The 17,691-nt window shown below is 44.5% G+C and overlaps 1 protein-coding gene across 2 annotated transcripts in view; it reads right to left on the bottom strand.

The window, feature by feature from the left end:
* The window catches only part of PM20D2 (peptidase M20 domain containing 2), a 24,850-nt gene extending 7,363 nt beyond the window's left edge, over positions 1–17,487 (bottom strand). Inside the window, exons 1-6 of one of the 2 annotated variants that reach the window (XM_019537741.1) lie at positions 16,998–17,487; positions 16,761–16,909; positions 11,909–12,051; positions 8,818–8,972; positions 6,335–6,470; positions 4,957–5,945 (exon numbers count right to left, since the gene is read on the bottom strand). In XM_019537741.1, coding sequence (XP_019393286.1) covers positions 5,887–5,945; positions 6,335–6,470; positions 8,818–8,972; positions 11,909–12,051; positions 16,761–16,909; positions 16,998–17,465 — 1,110 coding nt within the window. In that variant the 5' untranslated portion in view covers positions 17,466–17,487 and the 3' untranslated portion in view covers positions 4,957–5,886. Of the gene's footprint in view, positions 1–4,956; positions 5,946–6,334; positions 6,471–8,817; positions 8,973–11,908; positions 12,052–16,760; positions 16,910–16,997 lie in introns of those variants that run through there. The other variant, XM_019537740.1, reaches the window with a different exon arrangement.
* Positions 17,488–17,691: the final 204 nt, after the last annotated feature.

The raw sequence follows: 17,691 nt of genomic DNA, 5'->3' as shown, positions 1-17,691 counted from the left end.
CGGGGTGGGTGGGTAGGGGTGATGCTGGGAGGGGTGGCTACGTGGTAGGTTTTAGCCATGTCAATATTCCCCATAGCCACCCCTCCCAGTGCCACTCCCACCCACCCCAAGCACAGCCCTAGCCCATCCCCACCAGGAAGAGGCTGGCATAGCCCCTGGCCCAGAGCCCACAGCAGGCAACCTGCCCTTGCCCCATGCAGATCTGGGAGGCACAAGCCCCCTATGCCTCCTCCAGGGGTTTGTGCAATGGCAGAGAGCCAGTGGCTCTGTCCCACTCCCGGGGTCACATTTACTGCCCTAGCTGGGCAGTGCCTGCTCCTGCCCCTCTCCCTCCCTCACTGTGGGGGCCTTGATCTACCCCATCCCCCAACAACTTCCCTCTCTTCTGTTCCTTCCCCCCCCACAGACTTACCAGCCAGACACTGCTTTCCAAGCTGCCATGCTGCATTCCTGAAAAATCAGCTATAGGATCAGTATCAGCTGATATGGCTGGTTAATAATTAGTCATCAGTCAAGAAAATGTTTTATCAGTGTACCCCTACAAAGCAAAATATGAACCATTTAGACCAGTGATTCTCAACCAGAGTGCCATGGCAATCTGAGGTGGTGGGAGATCCTTTTAAGGGTGCCGTAGACTGCTATGAAATATTAGCACTGTTGGGTGTGCAAACACCTATACATGATTTGCAAACTAGACCACAACAGGTTTGAATCTTTTTGACACTATAGGTTGGGTTTCTCTTCAGTTCTTTGCAATAGAAGAACTGCTGTATTATTCTTCCAATGTGAAAAACAAGAGCTGATATTTTCCCTGGGGTGCCTGGGATGTAAAAAGATTGAGAATCACTGATTTAGACAGGTGCTTATAGCATTCCTTTCAAACTGATCACCCAAGAACTATGAAGAAACAGGTTTTTTTACTTTTTGGGTGTCTGCAAAAGATACTTTACTATGCACAAGACTAATCTAATGCACAATAAAGCATCAGCATCTACATGTGCACAGCAGTTACTGCAAAATACCTTTGTCTAACGAGCTGTTTTCTAATATCATTAGATACAGGTACTAGAAGATGGCCCATTGAACTCAAGTGCTGAAGCACACACAGACGCTGAGCAGGAACAAATTGCTCCAAGTCAGGCCAGGCAGCATGGGCCCAAAGGCTAGCCCCAAGCTCTGGGGGCAGGCAGGGAGCTGGGGACAGCTCCCTGCCTGCTCCCCAGAGCAGCTCTCCATGTGGCTTGGAACTGCTCTGGGGGATAGGAAGGAAGATGTCCCCAACCCCTTCCCCTCCCCTGGAACCAAGGCCTGAGCCCCCACCTCCCCCATGCCCTCTGCTAGCCCAGGGCTACCCTCAGTGCTCCCAAAGTGGGTGCACGTTCAGATCCATGCCCGGGAGCAGTTTAATGTGCTTGAATTTTCTGCACAGAAAATTCAGGCACATTACCTGGACATGTAGATGCACCCTCTGAATACTGTTCGCTACAAATATCACCTCTACTTGAGATTATGATAGAGCAGATTTTGTCAATAGTTGCATTGTTTTAGGAAGAGTACTGAGAAACAATAGTCAGCACCCTTCCCATTTTTGTCTCCCACATACTATAAATAGCTTTGAGGTACAAAATGAGATTACATACAAACATACAATTCTTTGATCGGAAGAAAGCCCTTCCAGCCTTAGCACTAAGTTGACCGAAAACGACAATTTTCCAAAGATAAAGTATTGAGATTATCAAGACAAACTTAATAGAATCTGCATCTCATTTTTAAGTGCAGACAGAAGTGACAATTTTTGCCTGATCTAGCCACAAAAAGTAGTTTATATCTGTGAACAAACACAAGTGTGCAGCTGCAAATAGCTTTAAAAATGGCCAATCGAGTGTAAATCTGACCCCTCACTGTATGAGGTATCAGGTAAAAACTTTTCAAAATGTGTCTTTTGTAACAGTGTCTGCAGAATCCCCAGCCTGTCACTGTTTTCAGAATGGGAGGAGGGAAGGGAAGGGTGGGGGGGAAGGAGGAGGAAGGAGAAGATGCAGCCCCTTGGAGAATAGAGCAGGTGTATTAGAGCTCCCCCAAGGTAGGGAGGCCCCCAATTTACCCACCCCACCCTTCAGCATTGTCTGGGGAGCCCCAAGAATGAGCTCCTTCCACTGCCTTTTGCCCCTCCCATTCTGAAAACAGCGAGCACTGGCCACTGCTAAGGAAACCTGGCTGTAGGCTCCCAGCCCCAGCTCCATTCCCTTCACCCCTGGAACCAAGAGTGAACTTCTGTTTGGTCCAGGGTAACACTGTAACTCAGAACATTTTGCATAGATCTTTGTGTGTTACAGCTGGGAGCTACACTTCCTGTCTGCACCCTACGAGGCCAAATAACTTGCTAGTCAAAATGGAGGAAGAACAAAAAATACTCTCACTCAAACTTTTCACACACAAATTTAGCAGATTCAAGAAAACTCTTAGTGTCATCATAACCCTTATACTAAACCTTAAACTTATCCAATAGCCTGAACTGTCAGCCTACTTCGAGTCAACATTTCTAAGATCTGGAAAGAGAAAAAGCAGCCTCAGAAGGGCTGTATTACAGTATTGCCTACCCTAAACCAGATTAATAGATTCCCAGTCCTATCTGGATTTTTTGTTTTGTTTCAAGTGAACAGAAAAATAAAGCATGAACTGCTGGAAACAAGAGTATTTTTGCTTCATCTGATTAGAAACAATTTATTAGAGCAGGGACTGGCAACCTGCAGCCCACAGGCAGGATCTAGCCCAAAAAAGCCATTGGCTCCAGCCTGAACCCAGCCACCAGGGTCTAGTGCCAGCCTGCCTCACACCTGAGCTGGGTCATTCCAGCCCAGTGCTGGAAAAACACTGCTGCCTGTTGCATTAGAAAGAGTACCTATTCTTCCCTGCTTTGAAGCAAAACTATGGACCATATTTCTTGCTACTGATTGCAGTCAGGTTTATAACCACATAACATGGTTTTCTGAAGTCATTCAATATATTAAATCAGAAATTGTCAGCCAGGGGTATCTATTAGGGTGGCTTAGCATATTTTATGCTTTGAAGTTGCACCTGTTTATAGAGTGGTGAATAATAGTATTGTTTTAAAGTTTTCTTTTTGCTGGTGTTTGCAACATCAGCTGGCCTTGTTTCTCGCAAGCATCTTATCGCCTTGAGCACCTTATGGCCTTGAGTTTGCTCGCATGATGTTTCTTTCCTTTTACTATCACTGTGAGAAGTTTCCCCCCCCCCCCAATACAAAATAGTACTCGTTTTGTTACTAGCTCAAATTAACTGAACTTGGCACTAACCAGCTGAATCAGAGGGATGATGATTGGATATGTTAATGAAAGGTGATAAAGGAGGAGACCAACAGACAATGCTTAAAGTAAGCCACTAAAAAAGGGCCAAATTAAGAGGCATGATCCTAATGGGTCTGTTGAACAAAGGCATATACTGACAGGATAAAATATGGACAATATGCTGACTGCAGAGAGACCAAGCTGAAAACAAGGAGTCAAAGGAGTCAAGTTAAAGAAGAGTATAAAAGAGGGGAGCAAGAAAGTTAAGTGTGCCTTTGTCATTGTCATTTTCACCTTGAATCCAGCTTTCAACACCTGCCTGGACTGCCTTTGCTTCAGGAACTGAGTAGCTGTCTTTTCTGAGAAAAGTAGTAACACCTGGGATTGGATGAGATCATTGTATTAAGTGTTTTTCTCTCTGCATATAGAAACTGCTAAGATAATACTTGTTGTAGTAATAAAGTTAGACTTTGATTTTGGGACACTTGGAGTTCTCTGTGTTTGTATTTCACATTCCATTTAATGGTTAATTGTGATTTAACGATCCCTAAGCACTATCTGGTAGACAATGGTGCAAACAGTACATGTACCCCCAAGGGTACTTAGAAAGGTCTTCAGGGGTACATGCTGGTAGGCGGGTGGGCAGGGAAAGAGCATGCGGCAGCAGTGTCTCCCCTAGCATGCTCACTTCTTACCTGGGGGAGTAGGAGGGGCGTGCCAGGCACCACTGGCCGCACAGCACACAGCAATGCTTTCCCATCCTCATCCCAGCTCACTCTCCTTACTGGCTGCCGCAAAGGTCTCAATGACAGCAGGGGATGTGGAGTATGTTTCTCCCAGGAGCAGGACCGGGGGGGCCACGGTGAGGCTGCACAGGCACTGCCAAACTGGGGGCAGGGTTGCATGCAGCAGCCACAACCGCACACCACTTTTCTATAGCTGGCTGCATGTGCATCCACACACTTCCCCACCTAGCTATGCATGAGCAGGACCCAAAACAAGCTGCAGGCAGAGCCCACCCTGCTCCCCTCAACACTGCAGCTTCCCATCCCTACCTGCTGGCCAGAGCACTGCAGCAGGGACAGGAAGAAGAGTTACTGGAGGCTGGGAGAGCCCAGAAGTTCCCAGAGAGGCTGCAGCAACGTCAGAAGCAGTCTTGCCCAGAAGCTGTGCCTGCTGACTGGGGTTGGCACCCTCCAGTGGGAGAGGCTGGGAGCACAGCACGCACTGCCAGAAGTGGGAGCAGGTGACATGTGGCCTCAAAAATAGTACAGCAAGGGCAACCACTGGCAGGGTGGGATCCACTTACATGGTTGGTGCCTGCCTGCAGGCCATATTTTGCCCACGCTGTGTCACTGCCTCAAATGCTGGGGCAGCAAGTACACATAATTAAAATTGTTTGTTCACCAGAGTGCCCCAAGGGATGATGAGGTTGAATGGTCATAAACTACTGCAAGACATTTTCAGGCTGGACATAAGGAAGAATTTCTTTACTGTCCAAGCCCCCATGGTCTGGAACAGCCTGCCATTAGAGGTGGTTCAAGCACCTATGACCCCAGCTGACTTCCTGCCCTTTGGGCAGGGGCTGGACTCAATGATCTTCTGAGGTCCCATCCAGCCCTAATGTCTATGAAATCTATGAAACTATAAACCTCACAATGCTAAACACTGGGGTGAAGGTTGTAACAAGAACACGTATCTGTTAACAACTTTTCTGTTCTATACACCACTGTAAATTACTTTTCTTCTTTCTTAATTGAGAAAAAGTAAAATCCTGAACAGATTCAAACCACAAAGCTTAGCAGAAGCCTTAAAAGAGGTGACAAAATATTCCGTAGCTAAGAAGAACAGCCAGGCCATGAAGTCTAAGTTTGAGACCAGTTTCTCTAGATTTCTGTTAAGAGCCTGGCAAAGACAATGGAAGAGCTACAGACTTACCTCTGAAGGAACCAACCTGGCAAAAAGGTAGGATGCAAGAAAGACTGATGCACCAGCAACTGGAGGGAAGGAATGCCATGAGAGAGGGTAAGTGGGCTGAGTTCTAGCCAGGACACTATAGGGGACCAAGTGTGGACATGCACTGATGTAAACAGTTGCATAAGTATGATATCTAGATGCCTTTTTCACTAGGGGGATATTCTGGTCTGGATTTAGCAGGCAACCACAGACTACTCCCCGATTGGTTTTATGTGATTATTTGATTTGACTGGATGAGTGTTAGTCCCTGGGTTAATACTACAGTTTTTCAACAGGAGAGAGGGTAAGGCTGACAGACCTAGTCCCAGAGAGAACAGAAAGCTGGAGAGAAAAAGTAGTCCCAAGGAGGGCAGAGTGCAGTCCGAAAAAAGGTGTGCAATACAGAATGTTTGGTTTGCAGCTGACTTGTCTGCTTTGCTGTTTGGGATGTCAGCACTGACCTAGCCCCATTTTTGAAGAAGAAAAACACACCTGTCCTAAAGTCTAATGAAAAAGGTGCTTTTTGAGGTCGGGGTGCTATGGATCACTGGGGACACCACGATTTCAAAGGCAGAGGCTTTTTCCTTGTGAAGCCATGAAAGGGCTGGCTACAGGTAGTTCTTTAGGAGAGGGCACCCCAATAAGGCTTCTTTTTGATGAATCCCAAGACAGGAGCTTCCCCTGAAAGAAGTGTAGTCCATGATAGGGAATTTTGGTAGATGGTTCCATTACCAACCAAGGTTAAAGCCGAGAGATTCCAGAAGTAACTGTTTTCTATTTCATCATAAATAAGAGATGCCCTTATATATAAGAGATCACTTGAAGTGATCAACATGAAAGCATGCATTAGCAATATAGCCCTTTTGGGGCAGTTGATTTGGTTTACTCATTTGATTTTTTTTTTAAACAACCAAAGCCGTCTTCACTTAGTTCTGCTCTCTCACCATTTTCTATTAAGAATGTATGTAGCTAAGAAAAATTTCAAATCTTGACTAAGAATTTTAGTTACTGGTCAAAACCAACTTGGAGGGATCTAAGCAACAGAAAAATACAAAGATTTTCACTGTTACCTGACAAGCCATTTAAAATAGATTCTTCTGAAATAAATTCCACTCCAAGCTTTTTTCCATTTTCTCTGTAAATTTTCTGCAGAGTCTTGTTGGGAAGCACATTATAGTAATCATGTCCATCACCTTTTATTTCCACCTAACCAAGAAAAAAAATACTACGTAACATGCAATATTTCATTTGTTAGATCCAGTTTAACTAAACATCTAAATAATCTGAACAAATCAGTCCATGATACATTTTACACGTTATACTGATATGGAGATCATGAGAAAAAAATACTAGTGTTATGACATGATTTCCTTTAAGAAAAATGACAATGACTTTTCTACTTCTGCATACAGTTCATTAATACTATTGTTGGTCAAAAAATTCCCAAAACTTAAACTGGAACAAAGCTAAGAATCTTGCCAATTCCCACCACAGATTCAAGTCCCAGAAGTGTGAATCCCTATAGAACAGAGGCAGGCAATTATTCCAGGCAAAGAGCCACTTACTGAGTTTTGGCAAGCTGTTAAGGGCTGCATGGGTAGCCCCGCCCCTTGACAGGTGCCCCATCCCCTGGTCATCATCTTGGGACCAGAAGTCCCGCCTCGTTGGCCTCTGACCTTTGCCACAGGAAGTCCCTTCCCCTTGCCCCTGGAAGTACTCCTTTTGGGAAGAGGGCTTGCCATCTTTGGGGGAAAAACTAATTGTATACTAAAAATCAAAACACCCATAATAAATTTTAATTTAATCTAAAAATATATTTTTTGTCTTGATTTGTGTGCATTTGTGCTATATATACGTAGATGTGATAGCATACTAGCTCAGAATGCAGTCTTGCCCATATATTGTGTGGTGCGCAGGGATGTTGGGGGGGTGGGTTTGTGGGGAGCTATGGGTGGGTGGATGCATGTGTGGGGGTATGGTATTGTGGGTATGGGAGCCATGTGAGAGTGGCTGGTGGGCAAACAAGGAAGTGGGGAAAGCAGCAGCGGGGGACTGGAAGCGAGTGGGCGAGTAGGACCTGGCAGGGCCCAGTGTGGGACAGCAGGAGCATGGGGTACAGGCTGGCAGGGGCTTATGGCAGGGGTTCCCAACCTTTTTATACTGTGGACCTGCAAACTATATAAAATTTACAGATTTGTTTATTTTATATGTTTAAAATTTAATTTTTACAGGGTGGGGGCTGTGCAGATGGTGGCCCAGGCGGACCCAGCTGGGGCTGCTCAGGAAAAGGATCTCTGCTAGGAGCAAGCAGCAGACCCGCCTCCTCATCCTCCACCCTGGCACAATCCCCTGCTCCCAGGCAGCGCAGGCCCCAGTACCTGCTGCACCTTGCCAGGGGCAGCCATGGCAGCAGGAGCAGGATGGGGCACAGAGCCAGCTGCCTCCCTCCTAGGGCTGCCCTGCTGACTGTATGCAACTACTGGCAGCAGAACCCACAGCCCAGCGGTTGGGAACCCCATGTCTATGGAGCCAGGATGGGCTGTGCCAGCACGGAGAGAGAGAAGCCAGCCCAACTCCATAGAGCCCCTGCCAGCCAGGACCCCACACCCCTGCTACCTTGGCTCTGGGCCCCACTGGTGCTGGCCCCGCATGCCCACTCGCTCTTAGCCCCACAGTACAGCAAACCAATTGAGCCTAAATCCGGTCTATTCCAGATTCCCTCCAGAGTCAAGCTAATTTACTGTCCCCCAGCATACCAGGATGCTTTGCACCTACCCTGCAAACTCCTTCTTGCAGGGTAGGCAGGCTAGCCTTGGTCCAAGCAGTCTGCTCCAGCCAAGCAGGGAGGCATGCTCTAGCACCCTCCAGCTTCTGGCCTGGGACACTGCAGGCACGTGGCTGTATTTCCAGAATCACAAATGAATGTCTGTTCACTTGCTTACCACTTCAATCAATGTTGCTTAGATTAACCTGCAAAGATTGAATCGATTCAGCCTAGTGGTTTTTGACCATCTGTATTTAGCCAGAGAGCATCTTTGCTGAGCAGCGGACTTCCTCCTCCTCCTAAGATCACCTCCACAAAGCCAAAATAAATACTACCAAGCAGGGCTGAAAGTCATTTAGTCTCACTCAATCATTTAAAAGTGCCCAAATAACAACCTTAATATGTACTGCATTAATTTCCCAAAGCACAGATTGTATCAGAAGTAGGTCAGATCACTTGCAAGACCCAGAGAAATTCAACAGAAAAAGATAGCTGTATACAGGAAATGAGGTCACAAATCCTGAAAGACTGGGAGCTACCAATTTAAAAATGCATGTAATCTGCCTTCACCTAAAACTCCAGCTGTTTGGGAAAGAAAGGGCAGACTGCCTTTAATCAAGGCTTTAGAAAAAGGGCATAGTATAATCACTCCTTTCTGAGTTGATGAAATAGTAAGTTTACATTTGTTTCAAACCATGCATCACAAAATCTTATGAAGGGAAACTTAATATCCTAACTCATCTTTCAGTGTGATAAAAAATACTAAATCAAGCTCTAAGAAATTCTTACTTTACATCCAGTGGCCAGTGCTGCAGCTTTGAAGCAGTTTTCAGCTTTCTCTGTCAGAACAGAGAGCTCCGTCACAGAAGGGGCACGCAAGTAAAATTCTAGCTCAGAGTAAGAAGGGATGATGTTAGGTTTCACACCACCATTTTTTATTACACCTGAAAGAGAGAAGCCAAGCTGTTAATGCTGCAGAAGATAAAGGAATCTTATATTCTTAGCCTTAAGAAGCTGCTTATCCAAGAGCTAAATGAACAAGCCAGTTGAAAGCATTAAAACATAAGCTAAGGAAATACTGTATTCTCTCGCATATACTGTGCCCCCAAATATAATGCACAACATGTTTTTTGAAAGGCAGAATGAAGGGAAAAAAAGATTTTTTTCCAGATGTATGGCTGCAGAGTGGAGAGACCTACTCTTCAGCTGCCTCACCCTCCCTTTCCTGTTTAACTACAGCTGAAACCCTACCTGCTGCTAGAGACTTGTCTCCATGGGTGGATCCATGATTTTGAGAAGAGCTAAAGAGTCTCCAACACTGTGAAACAGGAGGAGAAAGATCAAGGCAAACTAGCAGAAAACAAAATTGCCTCAAGAAAGGTTAGTTGATTAGTGGAACATCAAGACCATTAAAGAGGAGAGACAGTACTTAACAACTCTGGAGTAAAGAACAATGGGTCAGTGAATCAACTGACTCCCTCAGCTGCCCAAGTAGTAATGCAACAGCTGCTGTACCGCAGAATAGGAATCAAAGCAGTTTCCTGACTATCTCATTCAGGAAGGAAAAAAAATCAGGTTTCCCCAGTTAATACATGCACTTCAATTTTGGGTGTAATGTGTACATCGTATGCGAGAAAAAAGCTAGCAAGCACTGAAAACATCCTATTTAAAACCCTTCTCTTTTATTTCTTACAATTACGTGAATAAGAAAAGCATAATGTGAAAAGGGGTTCTCAGGTTGGTATTGCAGCACTCTTTTGGACAGAGTTATTCAAATTGATTTCCAAATAAATAAATAAAATGAGCAGGACTAGCATGTGCAATTCTATCCTGCCATCAACTGCAGATATTTAAAGCAGTGAAACAGTCTTGCTAACACTGTGGCACATGAGAAATTAAACAAACTTGTGTGAAACAATAGTTCATCAGGTGCAAGAGAAGTATCTGATCTAAAATGTAGCCAAGCACTTCTCCATAACTGAAGTCAAACAAGGATATCCCCTCATTTTTCATGTTCCTCCCTCACAGTTACAGGCAAACTGGTTATACCAGGCTTCTTCCAGAATGACAGATTAAAAAAAAAAAAAAAAAAAAGAATTTAAAGAAAATTACTTTACCACTTATGCCACGTGTTCCCATTTTGCTTTGCCAGTTTGGACAGAGATGAGTTTCTAGTCATTTTCAGATTCTTCTGCACTGGTGTAACATTTGGATTCTTCCTTGGTAGTAATCTGCATTTGCTGCAATGCAGGGGAATGTAAACTTACTAGAATCCTCACACTCAATCTACCTCTTCATTCTTTGGAAATATATTTCTACTGATTTTAAGTTTTGTAAAAATCTGATTTTATACAGGGTTGTGGGGGGGTGAGTTCATATTTGACCAGAAAGCATTCTTCAACAAATGGATACCAGTTATGTCGTTTTCACATGTAGTACAGAAGCAGCCAGTTATTGATAAAGTAATTTAATAGTTAAAGTACAGTTTCTTATAGTGTTGAATATCTTGCTCAGGAATGCATTAAACTTTACCCGTCAACTAAGGTTCTTTTTTGTTCTTAAAACCACAGACAGGCTTGCTGTCAGGGTCCTCAGGAGCTTCACAGCTAATTCATATATTTGGAATAAGTAAGCCTGCAGTCATACCATCATTTTTGGAAAACACCCTATCCTAGCATATTTGAAATTTCAGGTGTTTTGCAAAATACTGCTGAATACTACTAGTTGTTTAGTGTCACTGGAGCCTGAAAATGTACGACTGTCAAGAAGCAAAATCTTGTAGTCTCAAAGCACAAAAGATACTGATTCTGAACATGAAAGACCTGGAAAAAGTAAAGCCTCTAACAGTCTTCAAAGATATGGCAACCACTAGTTTGCAAAACATGGAAGAGAGCCTCAAAATTTAAGTTCTTAGATCTAGATTAGAAGACCTTGGGATGGAATACAATGAGAAGCCGGCAAGCAAGCAGAGAAGAATGTGTTTGAAGATATGCTGTTAAAGTAACAGGGGGGAAAAAAGCAAAAAGACAAAACCAAACTTACTGTAGGAGTGTAGCGCACACATCCACACCAAGTCAGCTAGCTAGTTTAAATTAATTATGGGTACAATTTCTTTTTGGCTAAAATATCCTGATGTTCATGGTATTTTCTTTCCAGGCTGGCAGTTTTTTTTTATACATTCAAGTAGGGAAAGAAAAACAAGCCTGTTTGGAATACTGAGAAACAAATTTCATGACATGGTCATTTTTACAATGGGGTCTCGCAAAAAAAAAAAAATCTTCATTGACCCAAAGTCTAGAATATTTTGATGCTAAACATTAGTTTAGAGATATCTCCTCTATGCACGCAGGTCTGCTGGAAAATTAGAGCTATTGTTGCAAGCCAGTGCCTAGGCCCTTGAGCCTGCCACAAGATGGCTTTTATTACCAAAGTTAGATCTTGCTCTGGCTGATCACTCCACCCTAAAAAATTATTTTCAGGTTTTCAGTTTTGAAAACAGTTTTATAGGTAGTTGCACCAATACAAACTCTTCACCCATTCATATCTTGATTTTTGATAAGTTATGGCGTGAGTCCGACCATGCTATTGTTCAGTCAGGGCTGTTTGTGTAGCTTTACATATATTTATTTGTCCCATGCAAGGTACAAATGTTGGGGGAAAACATTTGTAATGTTAACTCATACTTCCACCCTATTCATTTGCTTTCAACAATGAATTCTAAACTTCCCTGCTATTACAAGAGTTCCCTAAAAAAGTATTTTAGAAACAAACACAGCTATTTCAATATTTGAAATGACTGTACTTAGTGTAACAATGCTGTCTTTTGTCTGACTAACCTAAAGTTTTACTTGCTTGATATAAATTTTAAAGAAACTCTCACCGTGAACTCTCCAGGTAGGTTTCATTTGCTGTCTTAAAACTGATAGATTGTTGTATGCAAGAACAGCAGCATCTAATGCATTTACTCCTTCCCAAGGATAAGCAGCAGCATGAGAAGCTTTTCCATAGTATTTCACAGTTACACTAGGAAATAAAAGGGAGCACTTATTTTAAGCTTAACGGGTCAAAAACAAATTCCATTTGGATCCACACAGTTAAATTTGTTACACTCAAGTATTGCGAGGAGAAAAATTAATGAGCGATTTAGCATAAATTAGTGTGTGGGAATATTAAGCCACCATGAGAGCAGCAGAGAGTCTTGAAAAAACTTAAAGATTAAGTTAAATTCTTACCCAAATGTACTACCATTCCAAAACTGAAAAGCAAGACTAAAAAACCCCATGCATTGAAAGTGTATACCATGCATTTAAAAATTAAATCTGTAATAATAAAAAGCCAATAGTAATAAAAAGCTATATAAACTGCAATCCAGTTCATCACAGAACCTTTCAGCACCCAACCACTTTGCAGAAAACAAAGGAGGTGCTGGCATAAAGATTCCACTCTTCTTCAGAAATGCATAGGTTCAAGACAGAGACAGACAAGTCAAAGGTTTTAAGCAGGCTTCAGTTAAATCAAATTATAAATAAAGGAAGCTTCCTGTAATTTTTCTGCCTCATTTCTACCATGCAGTTACAGGGAGGCAAGAGACCTTATTTAGGCAACACAAGTAAGAGAAGTAGTCAAGGAGCAAGAAGTCAGCCCTGCCAGTAATTAAATACAACATATGTAGAGCTTAGCTTATAGTTAAAAAAGTAATTGCAATATCAGATCTACACCTTTAAGTTCTTACCTGTCCAACACCTTCCAGTTTTCAAAAGCATAATCTTTTTTGAAAAGAAGTTATTTTGAAGTGTTTTTAAACACTAAGTATACTCCCAACCCCTGAACCCTCAGTAAATTAAGGTAAAAAACCCACTTGTAAAGTCACTGAATTATAAGTTACCATAAATATTCCTACATCCCCTTTACCATTTCATTTCATAAAGACCTGAATTTTGAAATCTACTAAGTTTGGATAATTGTCAGTGGTATAGTCTCTCCATCTTAAAGTGAAGCACAGAACATGCAGACCAGAACTTGAGCTTTATCGCCTGCACAAGAAAAACCTGTAGAGAAGCAAGAATAATATGATGATACCACATTACCCCATTTTTATAAGTATTTTCTAGAATTTCATTAAGTGAACTTTGAGATCTATATACCCAACCTTTCAATGTTCCACTGATGATTCAGACAAACTGGATGGCTGTCAACAGAACAATGCAGAAAGCAAAACATATCTATAGCTTCTCTTAAATTTACGGAGCACTATCCTTAAACAAGTTAAGACATATGGTTTAAGAAAAAGCATTCCAAGGCCTTAGAAATAACAACAAGGTTATTTCATACAGGAGTGAAATGCATCTTGGAATGCCTTTATTATCAAAGATACAGAAACTGAGACCTGTATCCCAAGCAAGGGGGAAGGGAAAAAACTTGTAGTAAAAGGTTCCAGGGCTTAACCAAATGAATAAATCATAATTAGGGCCCTACTGACTTCACAGCCAAAGTGGGCTGTGCTGCATCTCCTTTAATTTTGCAGGTTTCCCCACATGCGGCCCCATCCTCCCTGCTGACTGGTGGAGTGGCCCTGCTTGAGACTTGCTCCCGATCAGCGTGGAAGCAAGAAACATGGCTTGAAACATGGTGCTGTTTTTGCCTCCCCGCCACCGATTGGCCGAGGGGCCCCAGCAGCCACTGGTGGAGAGGAAAAACAGCACCACATTTAAAATCACAGTTTTTACTTCCCTGCCAATCAGGAGTGAGCCGCAGGCAGGGCCCCTCCACCAATCAGCAGCAGAGAGGCCGGGGGGGGGGGCAGCACACAGGAAGGAACTTGTTACATTAAAGGAGCCACAGCACAATCCACTTCTGCCATGAACTTGATAAGGCCCTAATCATTAGCAAAAGCTGGGAGAGAGTTGACAAAGAAGGCGGGGGAGGAGAAGTGTGATAAAAAAAACACTACATCTTGGAGGTAAGGAAGTATAAGGATAAAATGAGAACTACCAAAAGTGAGGCTGAGGTCAAAGGAAACTAACCAACTGAAGGTGGTTCCATAAGAGGATGCAGCTAGACTGTTCTTAGTGATGATAGGACAAGGAATGATGGTCTCAAGTTGCAGCAAGGGAAATTTAGGTTCAATATTACGAAAACCTCTCACTAGGAGGGTGGTGAAGCACTGGAACAGGTTACCTAGAGAGGCTGTGATATCTCCATCTTTGGAGGTTTTTAAGGCCTGACTTGACAAAGCCCTGGCTGGAATGATCTAGGTGGGGATGGCCCACTAGATGACCTCCTGAGGTCCCTTCCAACCCTAATTTTCTATGAAATTAAACAAAAAACTAAAGATTCTTTGAATTCTTTTCATGTACATGTCTAGAGAAAGAAGTGTCTGCAGTGTAGCACAGACAGGTTGCAGAATAAAAATCTCCAAGTCACTGGGAAAAAAACAAGACAAAAACTAAAATGAATGTTGCCTCACACTTCACTAAGGACATGACTGAATAGAAGTAGCTAATGGAAATACGTGCATGAAACCAGAAACTGAGTCGTGTCAAAGAAGTCCCAAAGAATTTGATGCACTTGTGCTAGGGGACTAGATGATCTGCACCCCAAAATTCGGAAAGAACTCGCATGATGTGGTAGGTCTGGCAGCAAGGATTTTTAATAAAAATACTGGTACGACTAGTTTGGAGCACCCATGCTGCCTATATTTAAGAAAGGGGAATGATATCCCGGCAACTACCACCTCATTTCCCTGACCACAACTATATGCAAGATGCACATATTTTGAAGGAAACAGTAACTGAAGATATGAAGGTAAATGGAAATGCATAAAATGCAGTATGATTTTACAAGAGGTAGACTGTGCCAGACTATCTCAATATTTTTTTGATAACTTTTTTTTTTTTTTTTTTTAAGAAAATAAGGATGAGATTGACCACATTATCTGGATTTCAGTAAGCCATTTCATACAATGCCACATGGGAAATTAAGCGGGAAAAGCCAGGGAATTAATACTATAATTCTAAAGTGGATACGAAATTGGATAAAGGAGAAAAGAGCAGCAGGTCATGCTGAAAGGGCAACTATTAATCTTGGACAGAAATTACTAGTGGAGTCCTTCAAGGTACTGCCAATATGAAGCACGTTTAGATTAGGACACAGAAAAAATTCAATAACCTTGAAGACCAGTGTAATAAAAGCATGATAAGTTTAATAGTAAAAAGTGCAAAGTCTCACAATTTGACATTTAGAAATTCTGCTATAGTTTAGGAGCTTTTCTCACACATGTGATTGTAAGATTACTTTAAGCCACAAGCAGTAATGAGAAAGGCAAGATAATGCTAGACACAGAGTGGTAGCTATATCATGGGTAAGCCATGGAAAATTCTGGTCGCCTACATTCAAGAAAGATGAACTCCAAGCCAGAACAGGTGCAGGGAGAGGCTACTAGCACGACCACTAAAGTGGACAACCTACCTTGCAAAGCAAGACTACACAAAAGCTCTTAGGGGGTACGACTGGTCTATAAATACATTGGAGATCAACACCAGGAAAAGAAGAGATGCTTAGAGCTTTGGGACAAATGCTGGTAACAGAACAAATAGGTATAAGTTAGCCATATATAAAATAAGAAGGTTCCCAACCGTCACAAAAGCAGGTCTTAGAACTGACTTCCTATCAGTTATGGGGGGCCAAAACTTACCCAGCTTTAAGAGAGAGTTTAACTGATTTATTAAAAGGATTATATGACATGGCTGTCTGCCACAGCAAGAGACTGAACTTGACAACCTGAGAACTCCCTTGCAGACCTGTTCTGGCTAACGAGCACAATCCCCATTACCTCAAGAAACCCCAGGGCACTTTGCTCTTTCAAAGAATGCTGATTACTTAAGGCACAAGAATTAGTGTGAATGCTACCGTATCATCATGCAAGAAATGCATTTTAAGTGGGGGTTGGAGGGAAAGAGGATGGAACCAGATCTTTCTAATGAACTCCAAAAAGCTTTAAGGTGTTGTTGAATGTTAAGGGACACTGAAAAAACCAAAGAGGAAGATTTCTGATTAAAAACATACATCCTGAAGAAGACACAAAGTAACAGAACGTGTTCAATGTCTAAAATACACAATTAAAACAAAAGAGAGTAAAAGACTGTAACACCAGCATAAACAAGGGTTTCCTGGAAAACATATTACACCAGCACTTACAAAGTTGTCCTATACCTCCTTTACTAGGGTGGGATATGAAAACTAAGAGACAGGTGCATTCTGCTTGAAGATACAGTGCACCCATGCTTACCATCCACCCTAGAGTGGGTGAGAGCAGGACGAAGGGGAAACAGGAAGGGACAGTGCTGAAAAGGGGACCGTTAGGCTGGAAATAAAAGTTACTAGCAGAGTCCCCCAGGACCAGTCCTTGGAACAGCTCATTCGCCTGAGGTCTGCAAGGGAGCTCCCAAGTCCCCAAGGGGACCCTCTTGCCCTGGCCAGCAGCTGTATCTTACCACCCTTTTAACAAGCCGAACAAGCTCTCCCTTACAACAGATGCAGGCTGGACTCTTGCATTTCATAGGATACAAAAACCTCATCTCAGCCTTCACATCCATCCAGGTGCCGTACTGCCGCAGCTCCCTAGGATGCCAGCACCTGCTTACAACAGGAGCTGCTCCTAGCGAGCCCCTTTCTCGGGCAAGGGATAGGGACACAGCACAGTCAAGTGGCCTAAGAAAACAGCAAATACTCACTCGTGCTCAGCTACATCAGGAAGGTAGGTCGCGTCCTCCTGCGCTGGGTGGGCCATGAAAACCACGTCCACGTCGTCGAAGGCCCCAGCCTCGATCAGGTCGATTTTGCCGCCTCCCTCCTCTTCTGCCGGGGTACCCAGCACTGTCACCTGCGGGGCGGAGGAGCGGGCGGCTGTCACACGCGCCGCTCAGTCAGGCGGGGCAGCGGGCGCGGAGGGGGGAGAGGGCAGGACTCACCTTCACCGGGGCTGGGGGCGCGCTCTCCAGGGCGCCCTTGAGCCCCAGCGCCGCGGCGGCGCCCACCTCGGCGATGAGGTTGTGGCCGCAGGCGTGGCCGATGCCGGGCAGGGCGTCGTACTCGCACAGGAAGGCCAGGTGCAGCGGGCGCGGCGCTAGGCCCGGGGCGGCGGGCTCGGCCGGGGCCCAGTCGGCGCGGAAGGCGGTGTCGAGCTTGTAGCGCGGCTGCACGGCCCAGGCAGCGCCCGGCAGCTCCGGTGCGGTGAAGAAGCGCGTCATGGCGCCGTGCGCTTGGTGCTCCGCGTAGGCCAGCTCGGGTCGGGCCCAGATGCAGCGGCTCAGCGCGCCCAACCGCGCCGCGCTCTGCTCCACGCAGTCGGCCGCGCGCTGCTTCAGCTGCTCCAGCTGCTCCAGCGCTGCCGGGGCCAGCCCGGGGCTGCCCTGCGCCGCCGCCACCTCAGGCCTCATCCACGCTCTCTAACACAAACCACAGCACTCGCTTCACGGCTTCTGAACCGCGCGCGCCCCCGGCGCCCCCCCCTTTTATAGCAGCGCCGCGCCGCGGGTCATGCCGGGAAACACAGTCGCTCGGCCCCTCTTCGTAACGGGCGGCGACAGCTTGCTGGACTTCCCGCCCCAGGATGCACCGCGCCGCGCAGCGGGGAGGGGCGCGCGAGGCTCCGCCCTTATTTGA

This window comes from Crocodylus porosus, unplaced genomic scaffold, assembly GCF_001723895.1.
Source record: "Crocodylus porosus isolate Cpor-Errol unplaced genomic scaffold, CroPor_comp1, whole genome shotgun sequence".
In the NCBI taxonomy this organism is placed as follows: domain Eukaryota; kingdom Metazoa; phylum Chordata; order Crocodylia; family Crocodylidae; genus Crocodylus; species Crocodylus porosus.
The sequence above is the reverse complement of the archived record's forward strand: the minus strand, read 5'-3'. Positions and strand labels throughout refer to the sequence as shown.